This window comes from Thamnophis elegans, chromosome 12 (assembly GCF_009769535.1).
Source record: "Thamnophis elegans isolate rThaEle1 chromosome 12, rThaEle1.pri, whole genome shotgun sequence".
Lineage (NCBI taxonomy): Eukaryota > Metazoa > Chordata > Lepidosauria > Squamata > Colubridae > Thamnophis > Thamnophis elegans.
The window spans coordinates 37,521,068-37,535,608 of record NC_045552.1 but is presented as its reverse complement, the minus strand read 5'-3'; the positions used below and the strand labels follow the sequence as shown (position 1 = coordinate 37,535,608).

The 14,541-nt window shown below is 42.5% G+C and overlaps 1 protein-coding gene across 3 annotated transcripts in view; it reads left to right on the top strand.

Annotated features, from left to right (window-relative positions):
* Positions 1 to 14,541, top strand: part of ATP7A (ATPase copper transporting alpha) — a 45,378-nt gene that overhangs the window by 10,714 nt on the left and 20,123 nt on the right. For 2 of the 3 annotated variants that reach the window (XM_032227538.1, XM_032227536.1), the window contains exons 2-9: positions 3,118 to 3,257; positions 5,796 to 6,285; positions 8,037 to 8,780; positions 10,671 to 10,895; positions 11,401 to 11,564; positions 13,004 to 13,165; positions 13,679 to 13,755; positions 13,909 to 14,125. In XM_032227538.1, the coding sequence (XP_032083429.1) occupies positions 3,120 to 3,257; positions 5,796 to 6,285; positions 8,037 to 8,780; positions 10,671 to 10,895; positions 11,401 to 11,564; positions 13,004 to 13,165; positions 13,679 to 13,755; positions 13,909 to 14,125 (2,217 nt within the window). In that variant the 5' untranslated portion in view covers positions 3,118 to 3,119. Of the gene's footprint in view, positions 1 to 2,845; positions 3,036 to 3,117; positions 3,258 to 5,795; positions 6,286 to 8,036; positions 8,781 to 10,670; positions 10,896 to 11,400; positions 11,565 to 13,003; positions 13,166 to 13,678; positions 13,756 to 13,908; positions 14,126 to 14,541 lie in introns of those variants that run through there. The other variant, XM_032227537.1, reaches the window with a different exon arrangement.

Below are 14,541 nucleotides of genomic sequence, written 5' to 3'. Positions count from 1 at the left end.
TGCCTGAAACACTCTTTTTCCTCCTGTGTGTTCCTCCTGGCCAGATCCATCTCCCATTCCCAGCCAATCAGCTGCTCCTGCTGAATCAGGCTGCAAGAACATGCTGAAGCTGACCAGGCCGTTTTCTGCAAGGACACTAGCCAGATTAATACCGATGGATGCTGGTAGTCAGAGGCAGAAACTTTTTTTCCTGTTTTCCTTCCCAAAAATTAAGGTGCATCTTATACTCCAAAAAATACGGTAAATCATCCACCTATGATTACAATTGAAATGGCAAAATTTCCTTTGCTAAGCGAAATGGTTGTTAACTGAGTTTTGCCCTATTTTGTGACCTTTCTTGCCAAAATTGTTCATTGAGTCATTGCAGTTGCTAAATTAGTAACATGGTTGTAAAGTGAACCTGGCTTCTTCATTGACTTTGTCTGTCAGAAGGTCACAAAAGACGAGCACGTGACACCCCCACCCCCACTGTAACCGTCGTAAATACACCGCAGTTAGCAAAAGCGTCCAAATTTGTGGCAATGGTTGTAGGTAGGAAAACCGGTCATCGGTCCCTTTTGTCATTGCTATTATAACTTCAAACAATCACTAAACAAATGGTTGCAAGTCAAAGACTTGTCTATACCAGAGGTCTTCAAACTTGGTAACTTTAAGACTTGTGGACTTCAACTCCCAGAATTCTTCAGCCAGCTGGAGAATCCACAAGTCTATACGACTTCCATTTCCCACTTCAGATGGGCAGTAGAACCTACCCAAATGGTGTTTCTTCCAACCGTCTCATAAAAGCAATTTATTTACAGGTGGTCCTCATTTAACATCGCATTTTAGGGACCAAACCTGTAATAATGGTTAATGAGAGGTAGTTAAAACACAATCCCTGAAATTCCCAGCACCACTGCCTTCGTGATCACTTGGCAACCAGCTCAGGTATCCAACTGTCACCGCATCTCACAGTCACGTGATCATGATTGACAGGCTTCCCCTGCCAGTGTCCCACAAGCATAATCAGCGAGGGAGTCGGAAGTCAGGCAAGGCCTTTGCTTAATGACCTGTGAGGTCCTCACTTCATAATGGCAACAGCGACTGCTGGCAGTCAGTAGCGTGGTCATATGAAATCAAACTTTAGTACCACATCACTTAATGCCTGTCCCAATTACTTTGACTTAAGCAAGAGCTACGTGTATTTGATTTATATCCACCTTTCATTTCAGCCCTCCCTCTGCTTCTTGTCCTCCTCAGAAGAATCCTTCTTGGCTGGGCCAAAGGAGGGTTCTGAGCAGGGCCAGGTCAGCGTGTCACCCTTAACACCTGGCTCTCCTTGTTTTGAATATAACCTGCGCAAACCAAATCCAGAAGAAACAGAAAATAAAGGTGAGAGCAGAGGAATATGAGTGCTAAGGGTATAAGGAATACAAAAGCAAGTGATTGTATGAAATAAGCGTGTTGGGATAGTTTGATCATAGAGAGAAAAATAATGAGGAACAAAATGAAGACCAAGAAAAGTCGTTTTGCTGGAGAGATGAGACGTTTGAACAATAAAATTATCAGGTAACGTATAGTAAAAGCAAGATTGCTGTGCAAGATAGAGAGGTATTGAGGAATTTAATAACTAGTGCTGATGTAACGGATTTTTTTTTCTATCTCCTGCCTTTTAATTTTTTTCTTTGCGCCTGAAAGGTAATGTGTGTGAAATGATATGCCTGCGCTTTAATATCAGATTCATGTTTGTCATGAAAATGCCACGGTGCATTTTAGCTGGATTTATTTTCCCCAGTTAGGTTTATTTATATGGAAACTTCCTTTATTAAAGCTTCATTTGCACCTGCTACTTAATTGCCACCTAAAATTCTAAATCTTTAATTGCTTTTAAAATGCGCTTAAAAATGTTTAGAGTCATTGTTATGCAATAACAGATGCTTTTGTACTCGGTAAACTCTAAACAGCAGATGAAGGGGAAACGCTTAAGAATCCTTGTCCTTGTGGTTAATTGTGAAAGGTTAACATTGAAAGACACAGACAGTTTTTGAGATCATTATTGAAATGGCTAATCAATCCAGAATATGAATCCCTTTTTTTCTGCTATAATTTCTGTGTTTTCTGGGAGAGTTTGGGGTATAATACTAATACCCAAGCTAATTTTAGTAACCAGCCATAGATTAGTAGGAAACTTGATTCCAGTAATTTTATAACGTACCCTGTACTATTAAATATCAAGGTAATGTTCATTCCTTATTTAGTGAATGAGAACCCTATTTGGGGTTTTTGGAGAGAATACCTCTTGATGCTCCTGCCTACTTTTTGTGATAGCAAAAGGAAAGTTGGGGTATCTTTATCTGCTTCCTAATGGAGAGGTATTATATCACATTCTCATTTAGTTATGGATCTGGTTTTAGTCATTCCAGATTGTGACTTCCAGTGTGTTGGTTCCTAAGGTGGTTGCAGTGAATTATACCCAGACAAATAATGCACATCAAGCACACGCTATGCTAGCTAGGATCCTTAATTATTTGGTTGATCAATAAGCACGGGGGTAGATCGGCCTTCAGTTCTGCAGATTACAGGGAAACTCTACTCAGCAAAAGGTGGATAAAAATCTCTGCACATTCTGGATGATCGAGTACTGTCACTTTGACAGTTAATGTAAACAAGGGTTTAGTCATATGGAGTAATTGCATACTCCACTTTTGTTATTTGGGTCACTCCTCTGAAGGCTTTTCCACATGCCAGTGAAAATAAACTTGTCAGCCTTGTATCTGTTCCAGTTGTTTCTTTTGAGCAACCCCACTTACTTCTCATTAGCATTTGTAATGCTTTGCTTTTGGAAATACAGTAGATGGTGTAGTTTACACGCCCCTCGCCACACCCTTTGCTTTGCTTACTTATATATTCATTTCATTTCTGTTCTGCCTCTTTCTGTGCTCCAAGCAGCTCAAAGCAGCCCCCTTTTCTTTTCATTTTCCAATAGTGAATCAAGCCAGGCAAAGAATTGATGTCTGACCTAATACCTGGTCTCCATTGTTCCTGGATGTTTTCTTGTAGGTGTGCTGTCATTTCCGTATAAATGGGGCATCTGATTTATGTCTTTGTTTGATTTGTGCCATTATCTTTTTCTTTCAGGAATGCAAGAGGATAAAAGAATGGATCCATCATCAGGGGCCAGATCAATTGTGGTTCAGGTGGAGGGAATGACATGCAGTTCTTGCGTGCAGACAATTGAGCAGCATATTGGGGAACTAAATGGCGTTCACGTCATTAAAGTAAGTAATTTTGCTTTTATTACAGGTCAGAGGCTAGATGGGGCGCAGCAGTGGAGGACTGCTTTTCCACGCAACTTAGCAGAATAATCTTGATAGGTTTTAGATTCAGTATTCTTAAAGAGGGGGCTGGGGGAGGGATGTGCAATTCAGAGAGCCTGAATTTGGTTATCTTCCATACAATTGGCAGTAAATCAATCCTTGATACTATAGCCAAAGGCGGAAGAAAGAAACCACAATATTTTAAAATGATTACCTTTGTGTAATTTAATTACAGCGGGGGGGGGGGGCTCCTAGCCTGCATTTTGCCTATGGCAAATGGAAAATTTGCCGTTAATTCAATGGGCTTTTCAGTAATGTCCATTTGCCCTTTTAGAAATTGAAGCAACAGGATATGTCCTGGAAAACAAATCAGATTTTAGGTATTATGAGAAAGTTCCTGACATTTGTAAATCTGTGAGGGGTAAAAGTTCAAAGAAGTTCCTCCCACTTGTTGCAATCTTGGTATCTCAGTGGAACTCTGACTTTTTTGGGCAAAGAATCGGAGCCTATTCCTACTTATCTATGCTGCGTATTTTACATAAGTAAAGAGGCTAAGATGAATAGAGGTGCTTGTTCTGCTAGAAGAGGCTCTCAGGAACAGCATATCAGTTTTAATCCCAGCCAGGCCTTCCACCCAGGAGAGAGAGAGGAAGAGGCTTTTTCTTGGATGGAGAAATCACTGGTATGACGGGAACCTTGAGATGTTACATGGAAATTTTTGGTCTGCTGGATTTATAGCCCAGCAATCCAGCAATTAGAGTCCAAACTTGTATTGTGGATGCCTGTATCCTGTCATACGTCCCTCATGGAACCTAGACTAGAGCTTGTATGTGTGCCTTGGCATGTGTTATTCCCTTACAGCAGGGGTGTCCAAACTTGGGAACTTTATGACTTGTGGACTTCAACTCCCAGAATTCCCCAGCCAGCTATGCTGGGGAGACTTACTTTAATACTTATGGACTTCATCTCCCAGAATTCATAGCTGGCTGGGGAATTCTGGAAGTTGAAGTCCACAAGTCTTAAAGTTCCCAAGTTTGGGCACCCAAGTTTGGACACCCCGCCTTACAGTATCTATAACAAATTAACATTCATTTAAGTTTCTAAAATAGCTCCAATATTTTGAAATTACCAAATGTCGCAAGAGTTTGGGTGGGAATGCCAAGGTGTTCTGCGATTTGTCAAGAGATTGAGGTCCTTTGAAAAACATTTTGATTTTAAGTATCCAGACCGCCTGCTGCACCTTCCTAGTACACCTGTGGTCTCTGGACTACAGGTTGGGAACTATTGTTCTCTGCTTAAAATCCAAACTGTCAAAGTCTCTTTTGCTATGGGTTCATGGAAGAAAATAATCAGAGTAATAATAAGGTTGTTTTGGGAGGAGCCCATCAAGGGAAGCTATGCAGGACTTTGATTATCCACCTCCCTGGCCCGGATTCTTTTGCCTTTGGACACTTGACATGGGATCCACCTGAAGGGAACTCTTCAGATTCCAGAATAATAAGTCAAGCTATTTGGGTAGCTCCTTCAGTTTCTCCTGTGGGCTTGATCACCATTTCCCTTTTCCATTTTTTTCATGTACAGCATATTTCTGACTTGCCATTCCATCCTGACAGTGTTTAGTTCTTTATTTACGGTGCGTTTGTAACTTTTTATTAAAATATGAATTTAATTAGCATTAAACTTATCCTTAACACACTAGCAGTAAACAACATGGGAGTTTGTGTCAGGCATGAAAAATCAGGTCCACACGCGAAGGCCTAATTAAACTGATGCCCAAGGATATTCTCAACTAACTTAGCCCCCGTTTGGAGTAGATATGGGTCAAAAGAATTTGGGGGTGGGGTATTGGACTTAGTCCCCTTGTGGCTACCTGGTTATCTCTCTTTAACTCCGCTCCCAGATTCTGCCACTCCTTCCCTTAAAGTTCGCTTTCCTTTTCTTCAATGTGTGTGGAATTTCAAAGCCCATTTTCCTAGTTAAATACTCATCAGTTATATGCCACAGAATACTTTAAAAAATTCAGGAGTGGGGGGTTGCTCTGTTCATCCCAACCTATGGCCCTTATCACAGCCCACCCTAAGTCAATGTAGCATTAAGTGTAACGTCATGTTCCATATCAGCCAGCTATTTAACTTTCTGGGCATGACAGTTGAAGATTAGAGTAATCTTTATCTGTCACTATCGTATATCGATTGTAATGTATACTTAAGGTGCTGTAGAAAGTTCATGTGAGAAATGTATCCTGTATTGTATGAGAGATTTCTGAAATAGTTTTGCTGCTTTTATTGTGGCTCAACTCTGTAGCTAGTCGTCTTGTCTTACAAATAAATCCGACTTAATTTATGGTTTCATAGTTACCACCTTGCATTCCCTTCTCAGGTGAGGGAAGCTGCCATTCAGGGTGTCAGTGTAATAAGCCAAAGCTGTTGACGTGTTAATGCCAGTTTAATACCATCTTAATCTTGCTTGGTTCACTTACCTTTTCTCTTCCTCTGCAAGGTTTCCCTGGATGAGAAGAGCGCCACCATTGTTTACAACCCCAAAGAACAAACCCCACAGTCGCTCCAGGAAGCCATTGAAGACATGGGGTTTGATGCTGTTCTTGGCAACACCAACCCACAGTCCGTTCCACATGACACCACTTTTCTTACGATCCCCACCCAGGCAGCTCTAACCTGTGAACAGATTCGTACCGACCTCCTAAAGATCAAAGGCATCCTGGATGTGAAAATCTCTTCCGACAAAACAACTCTAGTCGTAACCTTTATCTCTTCTATTCTAAATAGCAAACAGATTAATCAAATAGTACCGGGATTAAATTCGGATAATGCATTACAAGATGAAAATCAAGGAACATTTGAAGATGTAAGTTTAAACCAAATAAATGACGTGGTGCTGAGATTGAAAATAGAGGGGATGACGTGCCATTCCTGTACGAGCACCATTGAAGGAAAAATTGGCAAGCTGCAAGGGGTCAAGCGAATTAAAGGTAATTAAAAATAGAGCACTTTGGGAGCTTTTGTCCTTTTAAACCGTTTTCATCAGTTCTCCAGTATAACCTGAATAGGCAAGTTAACTTCCAAGAAGTACAAAATATGGATGACAATTCTGTTTAGGGAGAAATCCACCTGTGGGTCCTTCATAAAGCCACCATTCGTAAAGCTACAATATTTCTAAAAGATAACATCCAACTTTTTGTATTCTTAAATATAACCAAGAAACAGAACCCATGCTGAGACCATACACATTTGAAATACCGTATTTTTCAGAGTATAAGACACTCCGAAGTATAAGACACATCTAGATTGTGGGGAGGAAAACAAGGGAAAAATATCTGCTTCTGCCTCACAGCAGTGTGTAGTGTTATATTCCAGACTATACTTGTACAGATGCTGTTAAAAGTGATGTGCTTTCTGGAAGTATTGTTATTCTCTGCTATTTAAAAGAATAGCATTTTTAAAAACAATAGCACTGGGCCTCTTCAGATCAAGCATTTATTTTAAAAAGCTTCTTCATTTTGTTAAGTTGTTTAGACTAATAATAAAGCAGTATTTAAATAAGTCTAATAATTTGAACATTCTATAGGCATTTATAGTTGTTGACTTACCTCCTTGCAGCAAACAGCCTGATTAGCACAAGAAAAAAAAATCCATCTCCCAGCAATTTGCCTTATGGAGCAAACAGCAAGTTTAACTTTCAGTTTCTCCTGACAGGCTGCAGGGGTTGCTATAGCTTATTGAAGCCTCCGTAAGCCCACGTTTTCTGCAAAGAGGTAAATTGCTGGGAGGCAGAGGCCAAAAGGTTGGGGCTGGTGCGTGGGGGCTACATTCAGTGTATAAAACACACCCAAATTTTCACCCTCTTTTTTGGGGGGTGGGGAGGTGCATCTTTTACTCTGAAAAATACGGTAATTCTCTCCCCCCCCCATTCTAGTAAGTCATTAGGACTAGCAAGAACAGAAGGATGGGGGTCTCCCTCCAGGTTTTTTCTAGCTGAACAAGAGGATGCTTTCCAAGTAAATCTGTGCCAAACACTCCATTGCTGAATAGTCTAACCCTGAAATTGCCTGTGTCAAGCACTCTGGACGTTACCTGTTTGAAAGGCGTCTCAGAACACTCACAGATACTTCTGGATTGTTTGGAAGTATCAGCAGGCAAACTGTTCCCCACTGGCTTTGGTGTGGTCCATGCCTAAACTGCATCAAGCTTTTTCAACCATGTCCAGAGTGAAACAGCTGTTGTGTTTTTTTCCAGGCAGGGAATGAACAAGTGTACCAAAAGCCCCAAAGAGATTCATTTCCAATTCTAGCAACTTTAAGATGTGAAGACTTCAACTCCAGAATTCCCCAGCTAGCCATTCTGGGTGGGAAAGTCTTTGAATTGAAATCCCTCCCGTCTTAAAGTTGCCACGGTTAAGAAGCACTGCCCAAGGCTCTCAATGATGGCTATGGAGAGGGAGGAGCAGAAAAGAAGTGGCTGGCTGGTTGGTGGGATGTGGCATGCTGAGAGCTGCTAAGGGGAGGAGAACAGATGGCACATTTCCCACCCTCTTTTTCTCACATCTCTGCTCAGAACCACCCACTGCCAGAAAACAGCAGCCTCTGGGCTAGGTTTTCAGTCCCCTGATTTCCAGCTCCTCAGGTTAACTAGACCATTAACCTGCAGGAAGTCTTTTCATGGATAAACATTTTACAGAATACCAAGAGAGAATTACACCAATCCTTTTTCATTTGCCTTGCAGTTTCCCTGGATAATCAGGAAGCTGTGGTCTCTTACCAGCCTCACCTCATTACATCAGAAGAAATAAAGAAGCAAATTGAAGCGGCAGGATTCATCGCCTCTGTAAAGAAAATGCCTAAACCACTCCAGCTCGGCTCTATTGACATAGAGCGGCTCAAGAGCAGCCAAACCAAACGCTCGGAAAGGACCCCGCGGGAAAGTTCTGAAGGCGAGCTGAGCGTGAAGACTGTCGCCTTCCACGTGGATGGCATGCACTGCAATTCGTGCGTGTTCAATATCCAGAACAGCCTCTTGGCGCTTCCTTCGGTGAGCCGCATCACGGTGTCTTTGCAAGATAAGTCAGCCGTTGTCCAGTATAACCCCGCCCTCATCAGCCTCAGTGCGCTCAGAAGGGCGATTGAGGCCGTCTCCCCGGGGACTTTCAAGGTCTGTGTTTTGGATGCCCACGAAAAGGCCGAGCACCTGAACAACTCCAAATCCCCATCGAAATCTTCTCTTCCAGCAGCTGTCCAGAACATCGGGCCTCATCCCCTGATGCTGGTGACTGTCATCCGCATCGGAGGAATGACGTGCCATTCGTGCGTGCAGTCGATCGAGGGGCTCATTTCACAGAAACCTGGTGTGAAATCAGTCTGTGTGTCGTTGCGGGACCGAAATGGGACTATTGAATATGACCCAACTCTAACCTCTCCAGCCGATTTAAAAAACTCAATTGAAGACATGGGCTTTGATGCCTCCATAGCTGGTAAGCTATTCCTTAGATTTCAGGCAGACTTGAGAAGACAACCACAGCTGTTTATTTAGGAGAAGGATTTCTTTGGGTGGGGGCATATTATGCTGGGTAATGTAATTTCTTTAACGGGAGTGGTTTATTGGGGGGGGGGTTGCAGCGCATGCAGATGGGTTGTGCTTCAAGGCGAGCAATAGACTGAAGGGGGTGGTGTGTTGCTGCTCCCCTCCAGTCCTGGTTTTCAGGCCATTCAGTCACCTAGAAGCTCATCCAGCCAATGACAGGATCATTCCAGGAAGGATTGGTAACCAATGTGCCTACTGTAAATACATTAGTGCTTTGCTTTTTGCTTTTTTGCTTTTGTTTTGTGGGGAATGGGGGATTCCACATTATTTCCACAACTTTTGTAACAATCCCCCTGCAGGAATAATCCTGCACTGCTCGAGAGGGTCCTACAACATCGTATTGCACTGACTGTGCCCCATTCATGCAACCTGCATTTTCCTTAAAGCGGATTTAAAGATCAATCCTACAACTTTCTGAGCAGCAAGTGGCTGTTTCTTTTCCCTTTGAGCAGCCGATTTGTCATCTTAGTCCACTGTAGGGAAATCATTCTTGGTGCCATTAGGGGAGGCCGGATGGGAAAGGTGCAGGGTCAAGCACAGCATCCTTCTGGTTATGGTGTCCGGTTGCCCTGAAAATGACTTGGATCCCCATGATTTGCTCTGCTCTGCATGCCCTGTCTTATGATTAGATGTGGTGAAGGGTGATTGGTAGCCTCCTCTCAGCTATCTTAGAGCACCTAGTTATAATAGATTTTTGGGGGGAGAATGCAGAAATTCTCCATATTTCAGTATCTTCTGACAAAACTCAAGGAAAACAAAAGGAATGTAGGAGCAAGTCCAGTTTCCTTGCTGTTTGTAGTTTCCTTTTGCACCCTGATGTTCCTACATTGACTCTGACCTTTTTTCATTCTGCAATCCACACTTACGATGGTAGCAACGGGCCCTGGGCAGAGAAGGGCATCCTTTGGGCTCATGGGATACATTTGGAGTTTGGGAAAATTCTTAAGACAAATCAGTGTGGTGTTGCAAAAAAAAACAATCATGCATTAAGTGCATCCCAACCTTCCTGGCTGATTTGTGTCCAGTCTAGTTGCGCTGTCTCAGCCCAGCCTGTCTGCCTGGCTTGGTGCTCTGGGAGAAAAAGACAGTGACGCATGTAACTGATAAATAAAAAGGACTCTTTCACAACATGATGACAATAATAGGCTGGCCAGTTTCAAGATCACCCAGTTCTTCCTTTCCCAGTCCTGCAGTGCCTGTTTATGTGGTATTAATTTTACTTTTTAACTAAAAGAGAAATTCCTTAAAAACTAAAGCCAGGTGGGACAGGGAGCTTAGGCATCCAGAGAGCGTATCTACTCCTGTCATGAGAATGCAGTTGCTGTATTTTTCGGAGTATAAGATGCATCTTTTTTGCCCCAAAAAAGAGGTTGAAAATCTGGATGCGTCTTATACACTGAATACAGCATATTTGGCCTACCGAAACAACGTCCCCTTCACAAAAATGGAGGTGCAGAGGGTTTGGGAGGCCTGCAAAGTGCTCCTGGGGGCTAGGGAGGGCAAAATCAAGGAAAAAAGGCCTGCTTTTTGCTTGTTTTTGCTCCCACCCCAGCCCCCAGGAACACACTAGAAGCATCCCAAAGCTCTGCTTCCCTCCGCCAGCCCCCCTTTTTAAAAAAAAAAAATGAAGCGTGCAGAGGGTTTAGGAGGTCTGCAGAGTGCAAAAACTTTTTAAAAAAATTTACCTCTTCAAAATCATGGTGTGTCTTATAGTCCGAAAAATACAGTAATTGAAGAGCTCTGGGACATTGTTTTCTGATGATAATTTTCTGCCTGCCAGGGCCGCCAAGTCCAGATCCCATGGTGCTCATCACTCAGCCTTCCCAGGAAAGGCTGGCTAGAACTCAAGAAAGCAAGCTGCCCAAAACAGTCACTCATGCCAACCTGTCGCCAGCTCCAAATAGGTTGGGCTTGAAGGCACCATCCAAATGCTACATTCAGATCACTGGCATGACCTGCGCTTCTTGCGTGGCAAACATTGAGAGGAACCTGAAGAGGGAAGATGGTAAGAAACCTTTCCATAAGGCTGATTAACCTTTGCGGTCACAGAGTTTATGCCTGAGGTTGACCAGATCTCAGGTAAAGGAAGAAGGAGAGCTGTTCTGATTTGAGCTCCTGCTCAAGGATGAGGCAGAGGTCCGTGTGGTACAAGAAGTGTGTCCTTCTCCCCCCACCCCCTCCACTCCCCATGCAGGTTTTAACATTTGATCTTTGGGTGGGGGATCTTACCTGATTCACTTGGACCACCGCAAATCACCCTTTTTTCCCCTGAAGGTTGTCACTAATGCAGGATACTCTGAACAGACTTTGGCATTTTTACTGTGCTAAGAGTTTTTCAAATTTCATTTTCCATATTTTTGGAGAATAAAAGGAATCACTTTTGAAAGGAGTCCCACAAATCAAGGTTCAGCTGGCTGGGGAATTCTGGGAGTTGAAGTCCACAAGTCTTAAAGTTCCCAAGTTGGACACCCCTGCCCTAAATGTTGCTAAGTGTGATTCCCTCTTTCTAGGAATATGCTCTGTGCTCGTTGCTCTGATGGCTGGGAAGGCTGAAGTGAGATACGACCCTTCCGTCATCCAGCCCCCGACTATAGCAGAGAGGATTAGAGAACTGGGGTTTGGTGCTACTGTGCTGGAGGATTATGATGAAGGAGATGGCGTCTTGGAGCTGATTGTAAGCACATTGTTTCACTATCAACAAATAATGCATTTGGCAGTATTTCATAGCACGTATGGAAAGGATGGAAGCACTTGGGTAACTGCAGTATATCAGGGCTTCTGAAAAACTTGGAAGTCCTGCTGGTGTTACCATATTTTTAGGAATATAAGACCCTTTTTCCACCCTGAAAGAGCATGGGAATGTTGGTGCGTCTTATACACCAAATACGGCTATTTTTTGCCTCCCAAAGCCCCACATCCTGCTTTCTGCCCATTTTTGTGAAAAACTGGCGTTTTTGCCTTCCCCCAGCCCTGCTGAATCTTGCAGAGTGCTCCCGGGGGCCGGGGAGAACAAAACCTTTTTTTTCTTACTTACCTCTTTGAAATCTTGGTGCGTCTTATACACCAGTGCGTCTTATAGTCCGAAAAATACGGTATATCTAAGTGAGACCACATTGAAGTGGCAGCGCCAGCCCTCCAACTCCACCTTCTTGCTCTTCTTTAGGGGAACTTTGCCTGTCTAAACATGTTTAGGTGGAGTGTCCTTCAATGTAGCAATCCTTCCTCTCAAAATTATAATTAAAACCCATTTTATTTTGCTGCTGTATCTATTTTTGCCTATGTACCAAAAAGTTTGGGCATGTTTCTGTTGCTGTTTCCAAGTTTCTAGTCTTAGTGAGATTCCACTCCCCCCCCCTCTGCTTTCCTCAAACAGATGGGCTTTTGTATATTTTTATTTGTTTGCTTTTTTCTCAATGTCCATAGCAGTTTTTCTCCTGTTGGTCAGGAAGGCAAAGAATGCACTTTGCAGGATAGGGCTGTATGTAGACTGGGAAACACTACTGCTAGCTGACAGAATGGGTGGGTGTTGAGATGCAGAGCAAACACAGATTTTCCCAACTCCTCCAGAGTTTTTACTCTTTGGTGGACTGTTAAAAAATCTTAATCATATCTATTTATCTATCTGTGCATTGTTTCCATTCTGCAGGAGTAGAAAAAGTGATTTGTTTGTTTGTTTTGCTAGTTTCTTGCCTTTCATTATTTTTTCAAACAAATTCAAGGCAGCAAGCATATTCCACATACTTTCCTCTGCCTGTTGTCCCCACTACAACACCCTGTGAGGTGAGTAAGATTGAGAGAATGTGACTGGCCCAAGTCGCCCAGATGGCTTTCATACATAAGACAGGACTAGAACTCACAGTCTCCTGGTTTCTAACCTGATCCCTTAACCACTAAGCCAACTGTAATTTTATTTAGCAGTTTGAAAGCAGAACAATTACAGAAGCATAACAAAAGCAGTAAGCTAGCCCAAATCTTGAGCTAAGATTAGAGGTTTTATTGGGGGGGAATTCTATCACCTTTCATCATGTTATTCTCCGATTCATTATTCATCACTCAGGCAAAATTATTCTTTAAGAAACAATATTCTGCAAAGAATTTTTTTTTCTCACACAGGTAAGAGGGATGACTTGTGCCTCGTGTGTTCATAAAATAGAATCGACCCTTATGAAAACCAAAGGGGTTTTGTACAGCTCAGTGGCTCTGGCAACCAACAAAGCCCATGTTAAGTATGATCTGGAGATCATTGGCCCTCGAGATATTATACAGATTATACAGGTAAGTATTTTGCCAGTACAGTTTCTCTGTGAGCTTGTTTTGTATATATATATAATTTTGTTTTGTTTTATTATTTTATTATATAGATTTATTTTTTCCCCATAAAAGTCACTGTAACTAAGTAGAGGAATATGGAAGCTGCTTTGAAGTTGGAATTTTCTGATCCCACTACGTGACTATAACAAAATGCTAGGTTTAGGACTGAAACTTAGGTTCTCTTAGTTTGGTTTATGTTCTTATTCTCCCCACCCCCCACCCCATTATATTTTCTTATTTCTTGTATCTGTTTGTTCAAGCTCTTAGCTGTTGCCAGAGTTCTATTGTTGTTAATTTAGAACATTCATTCTAAAGCAACTGGTTTTTGGACAATGTTTAATAATATGCAGAAGTGTCTAAACTTTTAAAGCAACTCTGATGAAGGGTCAGTTTCCTTTTGCTGGTTGGGTATGTCTTATTGATTTTTAGCTAAGATCTGTGTGGAAATGTGCATATTCACATTATGTCTCTTTCCAGAATCTAGGATTTAATGCTACTTTGGTAAAGAAAGACCGATCTGCTAGCCACTTAGACCACAAGCAGGAAATAAGGCAGTAAGTCCTTTTTGCTGTTTAGTTGTAGCTTTACACATGTTTCCTAAAACATTATTCCCCCCCCCACTAACTATATACTGTCTTTTGAAATTTTACCTAACTTCTTAAGTTTTGATGGTTTATTCCATATTATCTTGTCCGCTTATTATTTAGGTGGAAACGGTCCTTCCTTGTAAGCCTCATTTTCTGCATCCCTGTAATGGGGCTCATGATTTACATGATGGTGATGGACAGTCACATGTCAGCGGCTTCTAACATGACTCAAGAAGACATAGAAGACCACCACCCGTCCATGTTCCTGGAGCAGCAGATTCTTCCTGGGTTGTCCATTATGAATTTGCTCTCCTTTTTATTGTGTGTTCCTGTTCAGGCAAGTAGAAAGAGGTGGCAGTCCTTCAGATGGCAGGACATAAATGTCATGCCCCAATTCTTTTTAGGGTTAGGGTGAAGGGTTAATCGCGGTACGTACCGTATTTTTCGGAGTATAAGACGCACCTTTTTCCCTCAAAAAAGAGGATGAAAATCTGGGTGTGTCTTATATACTGAATACAGCATTTGCCCCCCAAACCCCGCCCCCTTTGCAAAAATGGCCGTACATAGCCTTTAGGCGGCTTCCAGAGTGCCCCTGGGAGCTGGGGAGGGCAAAAATGAGTAAAAAATGGGCCATTTTTTTTCTTGTTTTTGCCCCTGCCCCAGCCCCCAGGAGCACTCTATAAGCCTCCTAAAGGCTATGTATGCCCTTTCTTTGACAAAAAAATGTGCCGTTTTGGGGAGGTCTGCAGAGTG